The following is a 14,208-nucleotide window of genomic DNA, read 5'->3' as shown; positions in this document are numbered from 1 at the left end:
GAATGCTCCTCACTCAAACTAACCTCTATGTCCTGATACTCATTGACATTATCTACAACTACAACCCTTCATATCTACATCCGACCTGTCTACAAATGCTTCTACCTTCTGAATTATTACACTGTATGTAAGGCGCCGTGGAATATGTTGCTGCTATATAAATATTCCATACTATATAATACTTCCATACAAAGTTTATTAATACAGGAAACTTTCTCCCTCCCTCCTCTTGAGCCACATATTCATCCCCCCCCTCCTCCGAATATCTTCCCATTCTTACACAACTCCTCCACTGCCGCTCTCAGGTTTACTATTGGCTTATACACTGAAGTCTCATTTTTTTTCCCTTCTCTTCTCAAAGGAAGAATTTGGATTCCTTCCAGAAAGGAACTAACTCCAGTCAGCTGAGCGGTGCATGGAGCCCTGTCATATGCACTCAAGCCCTGTGGTTTTGACCCAAATTACAGAAGTGGCACAGCCCTCGCCTTTCCTGGTGGGAGACACAGTTATCGGCCGAGGCCCAGGGAGGTGAGTTAGTCTATGTCGTGTACATGTCTGCAACAAGGGTAGAAAATGGGAAGGAATGTCATCTGCTCCAGAAAGACGTCTCGCTCTAATGAGCAAGGAGATGGACATGTTCTATGTAATGGAGGGGAGGATTTAGCAAAGTTTTCTAAGCCGACTGAAGGAAATGAGTATATGCAGTATATATAACATATCGGAGAAGAACTGTAAGATTGGCGTACCCACATGGTAGGGTGGTCAACTGGGAATTACACGTGTGGAAGATATGGGTGGAATGGGGGAGACTATATTATGACACTAGAATGAGTGGAAACCATGGATGGTTGGAATATATGTTGTAGACGTGTAACCAATAGGACATCCTAATAATGTCTGATAGTTGTGTGACGTCCCTGGACTATCGGGTCGTCACAGGGTATTGCACAAACTGCCCTTCCGTGCAGTATCCACCTCCTTCTTGGTTTTGGGTCCCTAACCATATGGTGTTGCCTACATCAGCTAATCAAACCCTAGATAAACCCTGCACCACACCCACCAGACACACCAGTGGACGGCTTGAGTGGAATAGAGTCGCCCACTTGGGGGGGTTGGAAAAGGGAGGTCAGGAGTGTCAGTAGTGAGGAGTCGGGTCTGAGAAGTGAGAGAGAGAAGAGGTCAGGAGCAGGGCTCCTGGGAAGCAATCTAGATGGCAGACGTTGGTCTGGGCTTAGAGGAGCTGGACCCCCAGTCGCAGGGAATCGTGGCAAGGGGCACGGATCTGTCGAGGAGGACAGCCGGCGGCCTTGCACCATCACCGGGCTGGGACCAAGGCACGATGGAGTACGTGGACCCTAGGTTGGGGAGTAGCTTCAGGCAACCCGATAATTTACCCAAGGAGAACGAAGTCTTCAAGAGCTCCAAAAATCGGGGCATTAGCGCAACAAGGGGATAGGACTTTCCATTGAAAATGGTCCAGAAAATCCCAAGCGTGAGCCCTGAGTTCAAGCTCCCACACTTAGCCATAGTGGGGAGCGGGACTTGGCAAGTTTCACACTACCAGGACCACCAAAAAAGTAAACTTAGTGCCAGGAGGTAGGTCACGGATCACCAGGCAGCAGCATTGGGGACGGGACCCGAACTAAGCTCCCCTCAGCGGCAGCGGTGTCCAGAGACTTGTTTGACCAGTTGTCGGTGTCAGCTTAATGGACTGAGTGAGTACCACAGTGACCCCCTTGCATCCAACGGCATCCCCCTACACCATCATCGAGCCCTGGGGCATCCCCCCTTACCCGTGGAGGGTCACAACACCTGGCTGCCCCATTCCATCATCCCCGGGTACTCCCAACTGCAGCGGTGGTACTCCTAATTACCACATACCATGGTTGGCGTCACGAACTCTATAAAATCCCTTGTAGATATTCCCCCCTTTTTATTTGAGTTGCCGCACGACTCCCAGGTCCGGAGACCCTCGAGCCACTGAGAACCCGGATCCGAGAAGCTCAGCTGCTGGCACGGGGGCGGCACAGTTGGAGGTCCCATGTCTTTTTTTATGTTATACACAGCAGCCTGGGCTCTTATATACAATATTCTGGAATGCTGTATATAAGAGCTCACTGATTGTGGCCACAGCTCATAAAGGAAACACCTGGTGACAGGTTCCCTTTAATGTTTTTTTAAGTCTTTTTGGTCTCTGAAGCCAATTAACGTTTCCTCCTCTGGGTTTTGGTGAATATGATGCCTGGAAAGAAGCCCGGACTTGGTCCTTCTCTGGACTTTATGTACCAGTGTGAGAATATGTGTAATTGTCGGAAGGTTTGTGGATGTGGCCCTATATGGATTTTATTTGTACGCCCGCGCTTCATATTATTATTATTATTTATTATGGCGCCATTAATTCCATGGTGCTTTACAAGTGAAAAAGGGTATACATAAAAACTAGTACAACAATCATTAACAGTACGAAACAGACTGGTACAGGAGGAGAGAGGACCCTGCCCGCGAGGGCTCACAGTCTACAGGGAATGGATGAGAGTACAACAGGTGAGGACAGAGCTGGTTGCGCAGTGGTGTACTGGACTGACGGTTATTGTAGGTTGTAGGCTATTACAGTCGTTCCCCACTATATCGCGGTTCACTTATTGTGGCTTCACTGTATCGTGGGTACCTGGTGTGGCACCAGCGGTGGGGTGGAGTTGGGTCACAAGAGGCAGGGGTGGTGAAGCAGGGCTATGGTGCGGTAGGTGTCCCAGATACTCGCTGCAGGCGCTGGCAGGAACATCCAGATACTGTCTTCAAAGATAAGGCGCCTGGAGTTGGTGCGTGCACAGATTGAGCTATCAGCTAACTGACGAACCGAGATCTCATCTGCACACGCGTTACCTCTGGGCGCCATTTTCCTTAAGTCCACTGCTGGGAGATCAATGGGCCGGAGGCGGCGCATGTGCAGATGAGATCTTGAGTCGAGAGCTCCATCTGTGCACGTGCTGACTGCAGGCGCCATTATTTGAAGCCCATACTGCCGACATTTTCAGGACAGCCCCTGCCTCACCTCCCACAGCGCCAATCCCTGCCACCTGTCATCATTGTCCACCACCACCCGCTGAGCTAGATTCGGCTTATAAGACGCACTCCTCATTTTCCTCCCAAATATTTGGGAGGAAAAGTGCGTGTTATAATCTGAAAAATACGGGTAAATAATAATAAATATAACTCCGTTACTTTGTGGATTTTCACCTATCGCGGAGGTCTCTAGAATGTAACTCCCGCGATAGGTGAGGGATCACTGTATTCTGTTCCCAAAGTTGAGCAAATTTATTTTGGTCTCCTGTAAATCTTTGAACTCCAAGCCAATCCTAATAATCTACCATCTCATCTATTGACCATAATGTTCACTTTTCCATTGCCTTTTATGTTTGAGTTTATTGTTTGTGCATGTTTATAAAGTGATGGAGAAGTGCCGACCATACAGGATATTATGAACAGAGGCTAAAACAATAGGGAGAGGTGTCTTCAGAAGACGTGAGAGGAAACCAGACAAAGGAAACGTCGCTACAAGGGCAAAAGTATCACACCTCTTAATCACTGAATTAAGGATTTTCATTCAGGCTGTGTTCACATGTTGTGGTAGTGTTGCATCCCCCCCCCCCGCACAATATTAGTAGAACCACAATGTATGTGCTGCATGGTCACCAAGTGCTGAGGAGCAGAGGGCAGAAAAGGATTCTCTTCCATCTTCAAAGACGACATCATAGAGCTGGTGGATGTTGGAGACCTAGTTCTCCTCCACCTTCTGTTTGAGGAGGTTCCACAAAGGCTCAATAGGGTTTAGGTCTGGAGACGCTTGACCACTGCAACAACTTTACCCTCAGTTTCTTTAGCAAGGCAGTGGTCATCTTGGAGGTGTGTTTGGGGTCATTATCATCTTGGAATATGAAGTGAGGGGATCATGCTCTGCTTCAGTATGTAACAATACATGTTGGCATTTATGATTCCCTCACTGAACTGTAGCTCCCCGCTGCTGGCAACCCTCATGCAGCCCCAAACCATGACCCTCCCACCAGCATACTTGACTGTAGGCAGGACACACTTTTCTTTGTTCTCACCTGGTTGCTGCTACCACACACACTTGACACAATCTGAGCCAAATAAGTTTATCTTGGTCTCATCAGGCCACAGGACGTATCCAGTAATCAAGGTCCTTAGTCTGCTTGTCTTCAGCAAACTGTTGGCTTTCTTGTACATCATCTTTAGAAGACAATTCCTTCTGGGATGACAGCCAAGCAGACCAATGTGATACAGTGTACAGTGTATGGTCTGAGCAGGCAGACCCACCACCTCTGTAACTTCTGCAGCAATGCTGACAGCACTCATATGTCTATTTTGAAATGACAACCTCCGATTATGACGCAGACCACGTGCACTCAGCTTCTTTGGTCGGTCATGACGAGGCCTATTCTGAGTGGAACAGTGTCTTGTTAAACGACTGAATGGTCTTGGCCACCGTGCTGCAGCTCAGTGTCAGGGTGGTGACAATCTTCTTATAGCCTCGACCATCTTTATGTAGAGCAACCATTATTTTTTCCAGATCCTCAGAGAATTCCTTGCCATGAGGAGCCATGCTGAACTTCCAGTGACCAATATGAGAGTGTGTGAGCGATAACACCAAATGTAACACACCAGCTCTTCATTGACACCTTAGACCTTCTAACACTAGTGAGTCACATGACACTGGGAAGGGAAAATGGCTAATTGGGCCCAATTTGGACATTTTAATTTAGGGGGTGTACTCACTTTTGTTGCTAGAGGTTTTGACATTAATGGCTGTGTGTTGAGTTATTTAGAGGACACTAAATTTACGCTGTTATACAAGCTGCACACTGACACTGTCCATTGTATCACAGGGTCAGATCTCCAGTGTTGTCCCATGAAAGTTAAAATAAAATATTCACAAATATGTGAGGGGTGTACTCACTTTTGTGAGATACTGTAAACGAAGTGCACACAGGCAGAGAAAAGACACAGGGCTAAAAACATGTTAACATAGTCGTACAGAAAAGACGGAGGGAAACATAGAAAACTTAAAAAAAGACTTAAGGAATATGTGAAAAAAATCGCAAATCCCAAACGTAAAAGAAAGTGGAGAATGCTGGAAACGGAAACGCACAAACAAAACCAATAGTGATTATTCAACAAGATTATCCTTAACTCCAAACATTCATCTATCCAGGCATATAGCCAGCAATGAATGCATGATGGGTATAAATAGACCCTCCCAAGAAGTGATGGGGCAAACCAACCGAGGAAGTGAACACACCTGAATAGAACTAAAAAGGAAAGGAAAGGCAAGAGAACTATCAGCAATAGGACAGAGACAAAACAGGCTGTGGTCTAACAGAGAGGGAAACTGACCACACATCCAGAGGTCACCGGATTGAGCTGAGCACCAGAGTCAAACCATGAAACGTGTTCTGTGCAGTGAAGGATCACATGTCTCTCTAGCATCTGATGGACGAGTTTGGGGATTGGTAAATGCCAGGAGAATGTTACCTGCCTGATTGTATTGTGCCAACTATAAAGTTTGCGGGAGGAAAGATAAAACTATATGGTTACTTTTCAGGGGTCGGCCTCGGCTCCATAGTTCCAATGATGACCTTAATGCTTAGGCACAACACATTTGAGACAATTGTAGCTTTGACCTTTGTGGGAACATTTGGGAATATTACACTACATGAAAGGGCAATGCTGCCATCAGTCCCCTTTTCTCTATATGGGGCAAAATGTCTCGAAAGATACACTGCTCCCTCATTTTTGGGTTTTTGTAAAAATAGTCAACTAGAGGCAAGGAATAAATCATAATTCAATGTAAGACACTATTGCTGATGATAGATTCCTTATTGGGATGCTTCTATTTCAGCTGAGGTTCGGCTGTTGGAGGATGCAGTCACAGGAGACCCCTGGCGTCCAGTACAGTCGGTGGAATGACAGAAACCAAGATGAAGTCAGTGTAAACACATCTAATGTAGAAGTGTCTACTTGGAGGAGGTAAGAACAATCAGGCCATCCACCAGTCACAGTGCTTCAAACACATAGGGCTCGGTTCATCATGGAGTTTAGAGAGAATTGAGGCTTAAAACTCCTTGAAGTGTGGCCACATTTTTGGCCAACTTAGAATAACCCAAAAATGTTGCAACTTGGGCATTTTTACGCTATTTTAGGACACTTTTGCCAAAGTGGTTGGAGTAGGGCGGGATGGAGTGAGGTGATAAGGCCCACTTAACAAATTCATCCATGGCTGGAGTAACATTTCTGACACTTGTAAGGTACTTGTAAGGCTATGTTCACATTTTGCATCAGTCACCTGCGTTGCTTAACGCTTGTGACTGATGTGTTGTACAACGGGTGACAAGAAATGTAATTTTTTGTGATGAGAAAGTGGATTCCGTTGAGAGAACGATCAGCTGATCGCTCTGAAAAGCCGGCCACCGGGTGATCATCTGATCGCTCTGAAAAGCCGGCCACCGGGTGATCAGCTGATCGCTCTGAAAAGCCGGCCACCGGGTGATCATCTGATCGCTCTGAAAAGCCGGCCACCGGGTGATCATCTGATCGCTCTGAAAAGCCGGCCACCGGGTGATCAGCTGATCGCTCTGAAAAGCCGGCCACCGGGTGATCAGCTGATCGCTCTGAAAAGCCGGCCACCGGGTGATCAGCTGATCGCTCTGAAAAGCCGGCCACCGGGTGAAAAGCTGATCGCTCTGAAAAGCCGGCCACCGGGTGATCAGCTGATCTCTCTGAAAAGCTGGCCACCGGGTGATCAGCTGATTGCTCTGAAAAGCCGACCACCGGGTGATCAGCTGATCGCTCTGAAAAGCCGGCCACCGGGTGATCAGCTGATCGCTCTGAAAAGCCGGCCACCTGGTGATCAGCTGATCGCTCTGAAAAGCCGGCCACTGGGTGATCAGCTGATAGCTCTGAAAAGCCGGCCACCAGGTGATCAGCTGATCGCTCTGAAAAGCCGGCCACCGGGTGATCAGCTGATCGCTCTGAAAAGCCAGCCACCGGGTGATCAGCTGATCGCTCTGAAAAGCCGGCCGCCGGGTGATCAGCTGATCGCTCTGAAAAGCCGGCCGCTGGGGGATCAGCTGATCGCTCTGAAAAGCCGGCCGCCGGGGATCAGCTGATCGCTCTGAAAAGCCGGCCGCCGGGGGATCAGCTGATCGCTCTGAAAAGCCGGCCGCCGGGGGATCAGCTGATCGCTCTGAAAAGCCGGCCGCCGGGTGATCAGCTGATCGTTCTGAAAAGCCGGCTGCCGGGTGATCAGCTGATCGCTCTGAAAAGCCGGCCGCCGGGTGATCAGCTGATCGCTCTGAAAAGCCGGCCGCCGGGTGATCAGCTGATCGCTCTGAAAAGCCGGCCACCGGGTGATCAGCTGATCGCAATGAAAAGCCGGACGCCGGGTGATCATTTCAGTTTAAAACCTGCATGGGGGGAAGAGAGAGGAACTGATTTTACATGATTTCGGGCGTTCTGCTGGACATGCTGGGCATGCTCACTAAAACGTGACGGAATCCTGCACTGGAATCCGTTGCATGACGCAGGATAACGGAATCCTGCACCATAGACTTACATTATGCCTCCTGACGGATTCCAACGGAATTTTTTTTTTTACCGCAACAAAAAACTTTGCATGCTGCATCCCTCCCGCCCAACGGTCAGTCAGTAAATGACTGATGCGCCGCGCGGTGGATGCAACGCAGGATCATCAGTCACAAATTGCCGCTCATACAAGTCTATGGGAAATAACGGAATCCACCAAATGGATTGCGTTGTTTATCAGAGCGGCGGATTGTCACTGATCCTAAACAACGGAAATGTGAACCTAGCCTAAGATTCATTAAAGAGATGTGCTCAAGGTTGAGAGAAATACTCCATCCCATGGATAAGGGATAACTTTACAATGGCTGGAGGTCCGACTCCTATGATCTCCAGCGATCCTGAGGCACAAGCTCTGAAGAACCCCGGTTGAGTGGAGCGGTGGTCAATAAGGTGCAATGCCGCTCTACTCTTTCATAATGGGTTTTCCAGAGATAGAGGAACGCTGTGCTTGGCTGATCTTTTGTGCTTCCTTTAGACTACATGGAGCCGCAGTGTGCATGTTCAACCACGGCTCCATTCAACCAGGGTTCTCAGGATCACTATGTTTGGACCCCCAGTTACTGATAAGTTATCCCTTATCTACAGGACAGGGGACACCTTTCAAAATTCAAAGCACCTCTTTAAGAGGCATACTCCTCTTAATAAATGTGGTGCATTTAATTGCCAGTCCATAATGCCAGAATGTGTTTGTCTACCACTAGAAGCCAAAGTGGGGACGCACATCCAGTAGTAAATGACATGACTGACCCAAGGCCTCCATAATCAACATTAAAACAATTCACCAATTGCACTGATTGCAAGCTTTCTGTGTACCCTGTGCATAGGCAGAAAGCTGCCAATACAGTGGCATGATCAGGGTTAGACAGCGATCATCAGTGGGAAGACTAGCAACCCTGGATGCAACATTACTCATTTGGCAAAATGGCAGACACAAGACTTTATCCATGACACCATTCTGCTTGGAGGAGGTTGCCATCTTGGTCATGCTGAAGGAAGATTTATACAACTTGTTCATTTGTTTCCCCAGAGTCAACAATCTACTATGCACTGGGAAAGTCAGGATCGCCGTGAAGGTGGTGGCAGGACTTGCCTTGTTCTGGATTATTTTTATCATTGGCTACGTCACTGGATATTACGTGCACAAATGCAAAAAAGTATAGAGTCCAACATGGAGAAGATTTACCCTCTATCGTGAAAATGGCGCCCTCTGTGGTTGTGAGAAGATACTATAAAACTCATCAGCAAATTTTTTTCAGAGTATTCTATGTAAAAATAGCAAAAAATCCATAGCTCTATGTATGTAAATATCTTCATTTTTAACTATTTTTACACAATTCCGAAGCTTTTCTAGAATCCTATATAAGAAATTATTCATAGGGGAATAATTATTCATAGGGGAATTATTCATAGGTGGGAGCACGGCCCCAGAGTTTGATGCCACGCCATACAAGTAACTTGATGTGAAACACCCTATAGTTTTCTTGTATATTTAGAAACTTCTTAAAACTATCTTGCAGGAATTGGTCACATAGCTGCACCCCTTCATAGAAAACCGCGACCGATCCATATCCTTGAATGTGTCTCCGGATGTCAGGCCCCGGTATCAGTGCAATGACAAAGCTTGATTGAGTGCTGATTTTGGGGTGGTACCAGGGGGCTTCTGCTGTACCCAGAGATTTGCCAACTCTTCTAGGAGCCCTTGGAGCCTCCCTGATGTTCCAGAACAGTTGGTCAGTATGGCTGCCGTAATCTTTCCATATGGGGTCCATACTGTGTAGTATACATACATGGTAGATTCCACTCCTAAACTGTCCCTCAAGCTAGCGGAACCTATGCTCTCCCTATTCTCAGGAATACTACTAATGGTGGAGAGGTCTGAGTCTTCTCCCTGGACCTGCTCCTGACCAGTCCTCATCTGATTTTCCCCCATCCCCAGAACGTGACGGGACAGGAGTGTGTTAAAAACCACGGATAAAGACAGACAAGGGAAAAAAACAAAGCTCTGTCACACGACACGCACACACAGAGGTAAAGACAATAAGAGATTCAGGAACACAAACAAGAGCAAGAAGAAAGCTACAAAACAGAGGTAAACTCCACAACTGCTCCAAGCAATAAGAACAACTTTCACCAGAGAGTCTGGGACACCACATCTCACAGACCAACATAGAACAAACTATAGCTGGCATTGGTAGAAGGAGTCCACCAGCATAAATAGGAGGAAAGCAGATATGATAGGCCTCCTCAGAACATGTGATTAAAAGAGTGAGTAGACTAATAGAGACTAAAGGCCACTTTACACAGAGATAAAGCTTTGGCAGATCTGTGGTTGCAGTGAAATCATGGACATATTGTTCCATTTGTACACAGCCACAAACCTGGCACTGATTGTCCACAATTTCACTGCAACCACAGATCTGCCACAGATTTATCTTGGTGTGTAAAGTGGCCTTAACTCTTGTTAGGCTATGTTCACACGCTGCATCTTTTTTTACTACAAAGATGCAGCATTTATGTCCCGAAAAAACGTACCAAAAATGCACCGCAGCAAAAACGCATAAAATGCATTTTTGATGTGTTTTTACCACGTTTCGCCCAATGCGTTTTTTAAGTCAAATCTATTGACTGGTAGGGCTCAAAAACACTGGAAAAACGCAAAATGAATTGACATGCTGCATCTTCAAAAACGCTGTCAAGATGCAGCCACCAAAAGATACCCAGTGTGGACAGCAACATTGAAATCTCATAGACTTTGTTGCGAAAAGGAAATGCATGCATTTTGGTGCATCTTTGTGACCTCAAAAACACACCAAAAACGCAGCAAAAGATGCCCTGTGTGAACTTAGCCTAAAGGCCGCTTTACACGCTACGACATCGCTAATGCGATGTCGTTGGTTTCACGGAATTTGTGACGCACATCCGGCCGCATTAGCGATGCCGTTGCGTGTGACACCTATGAGCGATTTTGAATCGTCGCAAAAACGTTCAAAATCGCTCATCGGTGACATGCTCCCCTAATCTCGATTATCGTTGCTGCAGCAGTAACGATGTTGTTCATGCGGCAGCACACATCGGTACGTGTGACATCGCAGGAACGAGGAACCTCTCCTTACCTGCCTCCCGCCCGCAATGCGGAAGGAAGGAGGTGGGCGGGATGTTACGTCCCGCTCATCTCCGCCCCTCCGCTGCTATTGGGCGACCGCTTAGTGACGTCGCTATGACGCCGAACAAACCGCCCCCTTAGAAAGGAGGCAGTTCGCCGGTCACAGCGACATCACTAGGCAGGTAAGTAGTGTGACGGGTCCGCGCGATGTTGTGCGCTACGGGCAGCGATTTGCCCGTGTCGCACAACCGATGGGGACGGGTACCCACGCTAGCGATATTGGTACTGATATCGCAGCAGGTAAAGTGGCCTTTAGCCTGCCTATGAATCAGCACACAGCAGGTCGATGCCCGAGTTGGCCTGTGTTGATCACATATACCAGAGTAACAATTGTACGGGGTATCAGAATCGGAAATATGAACAGATTCCAATGCCGCCATTACAGTTGGTGAAGTTTTTGCAAAACTCTGTGTGACACTTATGCAAAGAGACCCCATTCACTTGGGTTGCATCTCTCGACTTGCGTTGCTGTCAAAATTACCGTGTAGCCCCAGCCTAAGGGGTACTCTACACGTTGTAACATCGCTAATGAAATATCGTCGGGGTCACGGTTGTTGTGACGCACATCCGGCGCCGGTAGCGACATTGCAATGTGTACATCCTAGGAGCGACGATGAACGAGCGTGAAACAGTCAAAAATCGTTGATCTGTGTCATGTCGTTCATTTCCATAATGTCGCTCCTGTTGCTGATTTGATGTTGTTTGTCGCTCCTGCGGCGTTACACATCGCTGTGTGTGAAACCGCAGGACCGACAAACATCTCCTTACCTGCGCCCGCCGCCAATGCGGAAGGAAGGAGGTGGGCGGGATGTTATGTCCCGCTCATCTCCGCCCCTCCGCTTCTATTGGCCGGCCGCTTAGTGATGTCGCGGTGACGCCGAGCGCACCTCCCCCTTGAAGGAGGGATTGTTCGGCAGTCACCGCGACGTCGCCGACCAGGTATATGCGTGTGACGCTGCCGTAGCGATAATGTTCACTACGGCAGCAATCACAAGAAATCGCATGTGCGACGGGGGCGGGGACTATCGCACTGGACATCGCTAGCCGATGCTAGCGATATCGCAGCGTGTAAAGTACCCCTAAGAGTAGTCACATACAAGTCCGGGTTTCTAGGACAGATTCCCCAGGACATGAAAATGTCAGCGCTGAAGTCAGGACATGCTGCACAGAACCTTGATTATTTGTGGAAATGCCGCAGATTTTCCCCACAAGTTTCACTCTCTGCCATTTATAGGGTGAAAATTAACTCAGAATATATATAGATGTTACCAAACTACCCTTAAAATGAGCTGTGTCGATGAAGCCTTAATGGGTTGTCTGATACCCAATACTTACTAAGTATCTTTAAAACATAATCGCTTTTCTAATTGGCTCTACTTGAAAAATCCCTACAGTTCCCTCTTTTTGTTTTTTTTTTACTTCCAGTGACATTTTATTTGACTCTTCTATCATGCACTGAGGATTCCCATATCAGGAGGCAGCGCTGCAGTCACTCCCTACAAAGCCTCTTTCATTACCATTGGTTTGGCATATAATCAGGGCATTGGCGCTGCAGTCACTCCCTACAAAGCCTCTTTCACTACCATTGGTTTGGCATATAATCAGGGCATTGGTGCTGTTGTCTCTCTCCACAGCTTCTTTCACTACCATTGGTTTGGCATATAATCAGGGCATTGGTGCTGTCGTCTCTCTCCACAGCTTCTTTCACCACCATTGATTGGGGACATGATCAGGGGTCTGGCATCACTGTCTCTCCCCACAGGTTCTTTGACCACCATTGATTCAGCATATCGTCAAAAGGCTGGCACTGAGGTCACTCCCCACAGCTTGTTTCACCACCATTGATTTGTGATATAATCGGGACATCACCATGGGTCTGGCATTACAATTACTCCCCAAAATTTCTTTCATCACCCCTGATTCAGGATATTGTCAAAAGGCTGGCACTGAGGTCACTCCCCACAGCTTCTTTTACCACCATTGATTTTAGCTATAATCAGGACATTGGCGCTGTAGTCTGTCTTCACAGCCTCTTTCACCACCATTGATTTGAGATATAACCAGGGCATTAGCGCTGTGGTCTTGCTCCACAGCTTCTTTCACCACCATTGATTCAGGATATCATCAAGGGGCTGGTGCTGTGGTCATTCCCCACAACTTCTTTCGCCACCATTGATTTTGGACATTATCAGGGAGCTGGTGCTGCAGTCACTTCCCACAGCTTATTTCACCACCACTGATTTGTGCTGCAGTCACTCGCAATACCTTCTTTCACAGATTGCCCAGGGCACGTTGGAAGACTCAAATGGAATGTCACCGGAAGTACAGCAAAAAGAAACTCAAAAAACTGAGGAATTTGTTGTATAGAGGGAATGGTATGGAATATGGAATTTTCAAGCAAAATAAATGACAAAGGTGATTGTTTTAAAAATAAATACTTAGTATTACATTATTACAAACAGTAATTGTGCAAATTAGAATTATTTTTCTATTAACTGACATTATGTAGAGATCTTAAATATATTTTAAGCGGAGAACCCTTTTAGGAGATAAGTACTCAGGTACGCCAGCACTAAACTAGTAAGAGTCCCTGTTTGAGCCCCTTTGCCTCCTTTAATAGCTGAATACTTACCTTCATTAATATCTTCATTCCAGCACTGAGGACCGTGGCCACGTGGAACAGGAGTTGTGTGATCGTACGTTCACGGGCCCCAACGCAAAATCTGCTACGACTCTTTAATAGCAACCATCTTTTTCTATGGGCCATATGGACTTTTTGCCCCCCCCCTTAGTGTTCAGGGCCCAACCCCTGCACCCATCAAAGGGTGCCAAACAGATGGCTACCCCAACCCCTCACTTATGGGAGTGGAGAAGATAACCAATATTACCCCACACATTGAGGAAGGATATAGTGCTATTCTTGATTTGTACACTAGAGGGCGAAGTGATGTCATCCCCAAATAATTGAATCGTGAGATATGTCACTATATATATATATATATATATTATATATATATATATATATATTTATTGTTATCTATTAGAAATAATTTTATTTTCTAATTCACATTGTATGCACAAAGATCAATAAAGTTATTTTATTTCACATAAATCTCCTTTTCATGTGTTGATATGACTTCTTAAAGGGCCAGCTAGGAAAAAATGTCGCTAAAGGGTGCTTTACACGCTGCGATATCGCTAGCAATCTCGTTAGCGATGTGACACGCCAGATCGCACATGCGACCGGCGCTATAAAACGCCCTATGTGCGATCTCGGCAGATCGCATCTGTGATCTGGCGTGTCACATCGCTAACGAGATCGCTAGCGGTGTCGCAGCGTGTAAAGCACCCTTTAGGCGACTGTTCAGTATTCAATATTTTATCTC

General features: G+C 46.9%; 1 protein-coding gene across 1 annotated transcript; it reads left to right on the top strand.

The window, feature by feature from the left end:
• Nucleotides 1-331: 331 nt before the first annotated feature.
• On the top strand, nt 332-13,901 carry SMIM1 (small integral membrane protein 1 (Vel blood group)). Its single transcript, XM_075327528.1, has 3 exons — nt 332-528; nt 5,918-6,045; nt 8,687-13,901. The coding sequence occupies exons 2-3, from the start codon at nt 5,939-5,941 to the stop codon at nt 8,817-8,819; spliced, it is 240 nt and encodes a 79-aa protein (XP_075183643.1). The 5' UTR covers nt 332-528; nt 5,918-5,938; the 3' UTR covers nt 8,820-13,901.
• The last annotated feature ends 307 nt before the right edge of the window (nt 13,902-14,208 follow it).

Source organism: Anomaloglossus baeobatrachus, chromosome 11 (assembly GCF_048569485.1).
Source record: "Anomaloglossus baeobatrachus isolate aAnoBae1 chromosome 11, aAnoBae1.hap1, whole genome shotgun sequence".
NCBI classification, from domain to species: Eukaryota; Metazoa; Chordata; class Amphibia; order Anura; family Aromobatidae; genus Anomaloglossus; species Anomaloglossus baeobatrachus.
The sequence above is the reverse complement of the archived record's forward strand: the minus strand, read 5'-3'. Positions and strand labels throughout refer to the sequence as shown.

Bases quoted from the DNA above. Each gene is read 5' to 3' on its own strand.
- SMIM1 (XM_075327528.1), top strand. From the start codon at position 5,939: ATGCAGTCACAGGAGACCCCTGGCGTCCAGTACAGTCGGTGGAATGAC. The intron at 6,046-8,686 runs GTAAGAACAATC...TTGTTTCCCCAG, and splicing joins GAAGTGTCTACTTGGAGGAG to AGTCAACAATCTACTATGCA.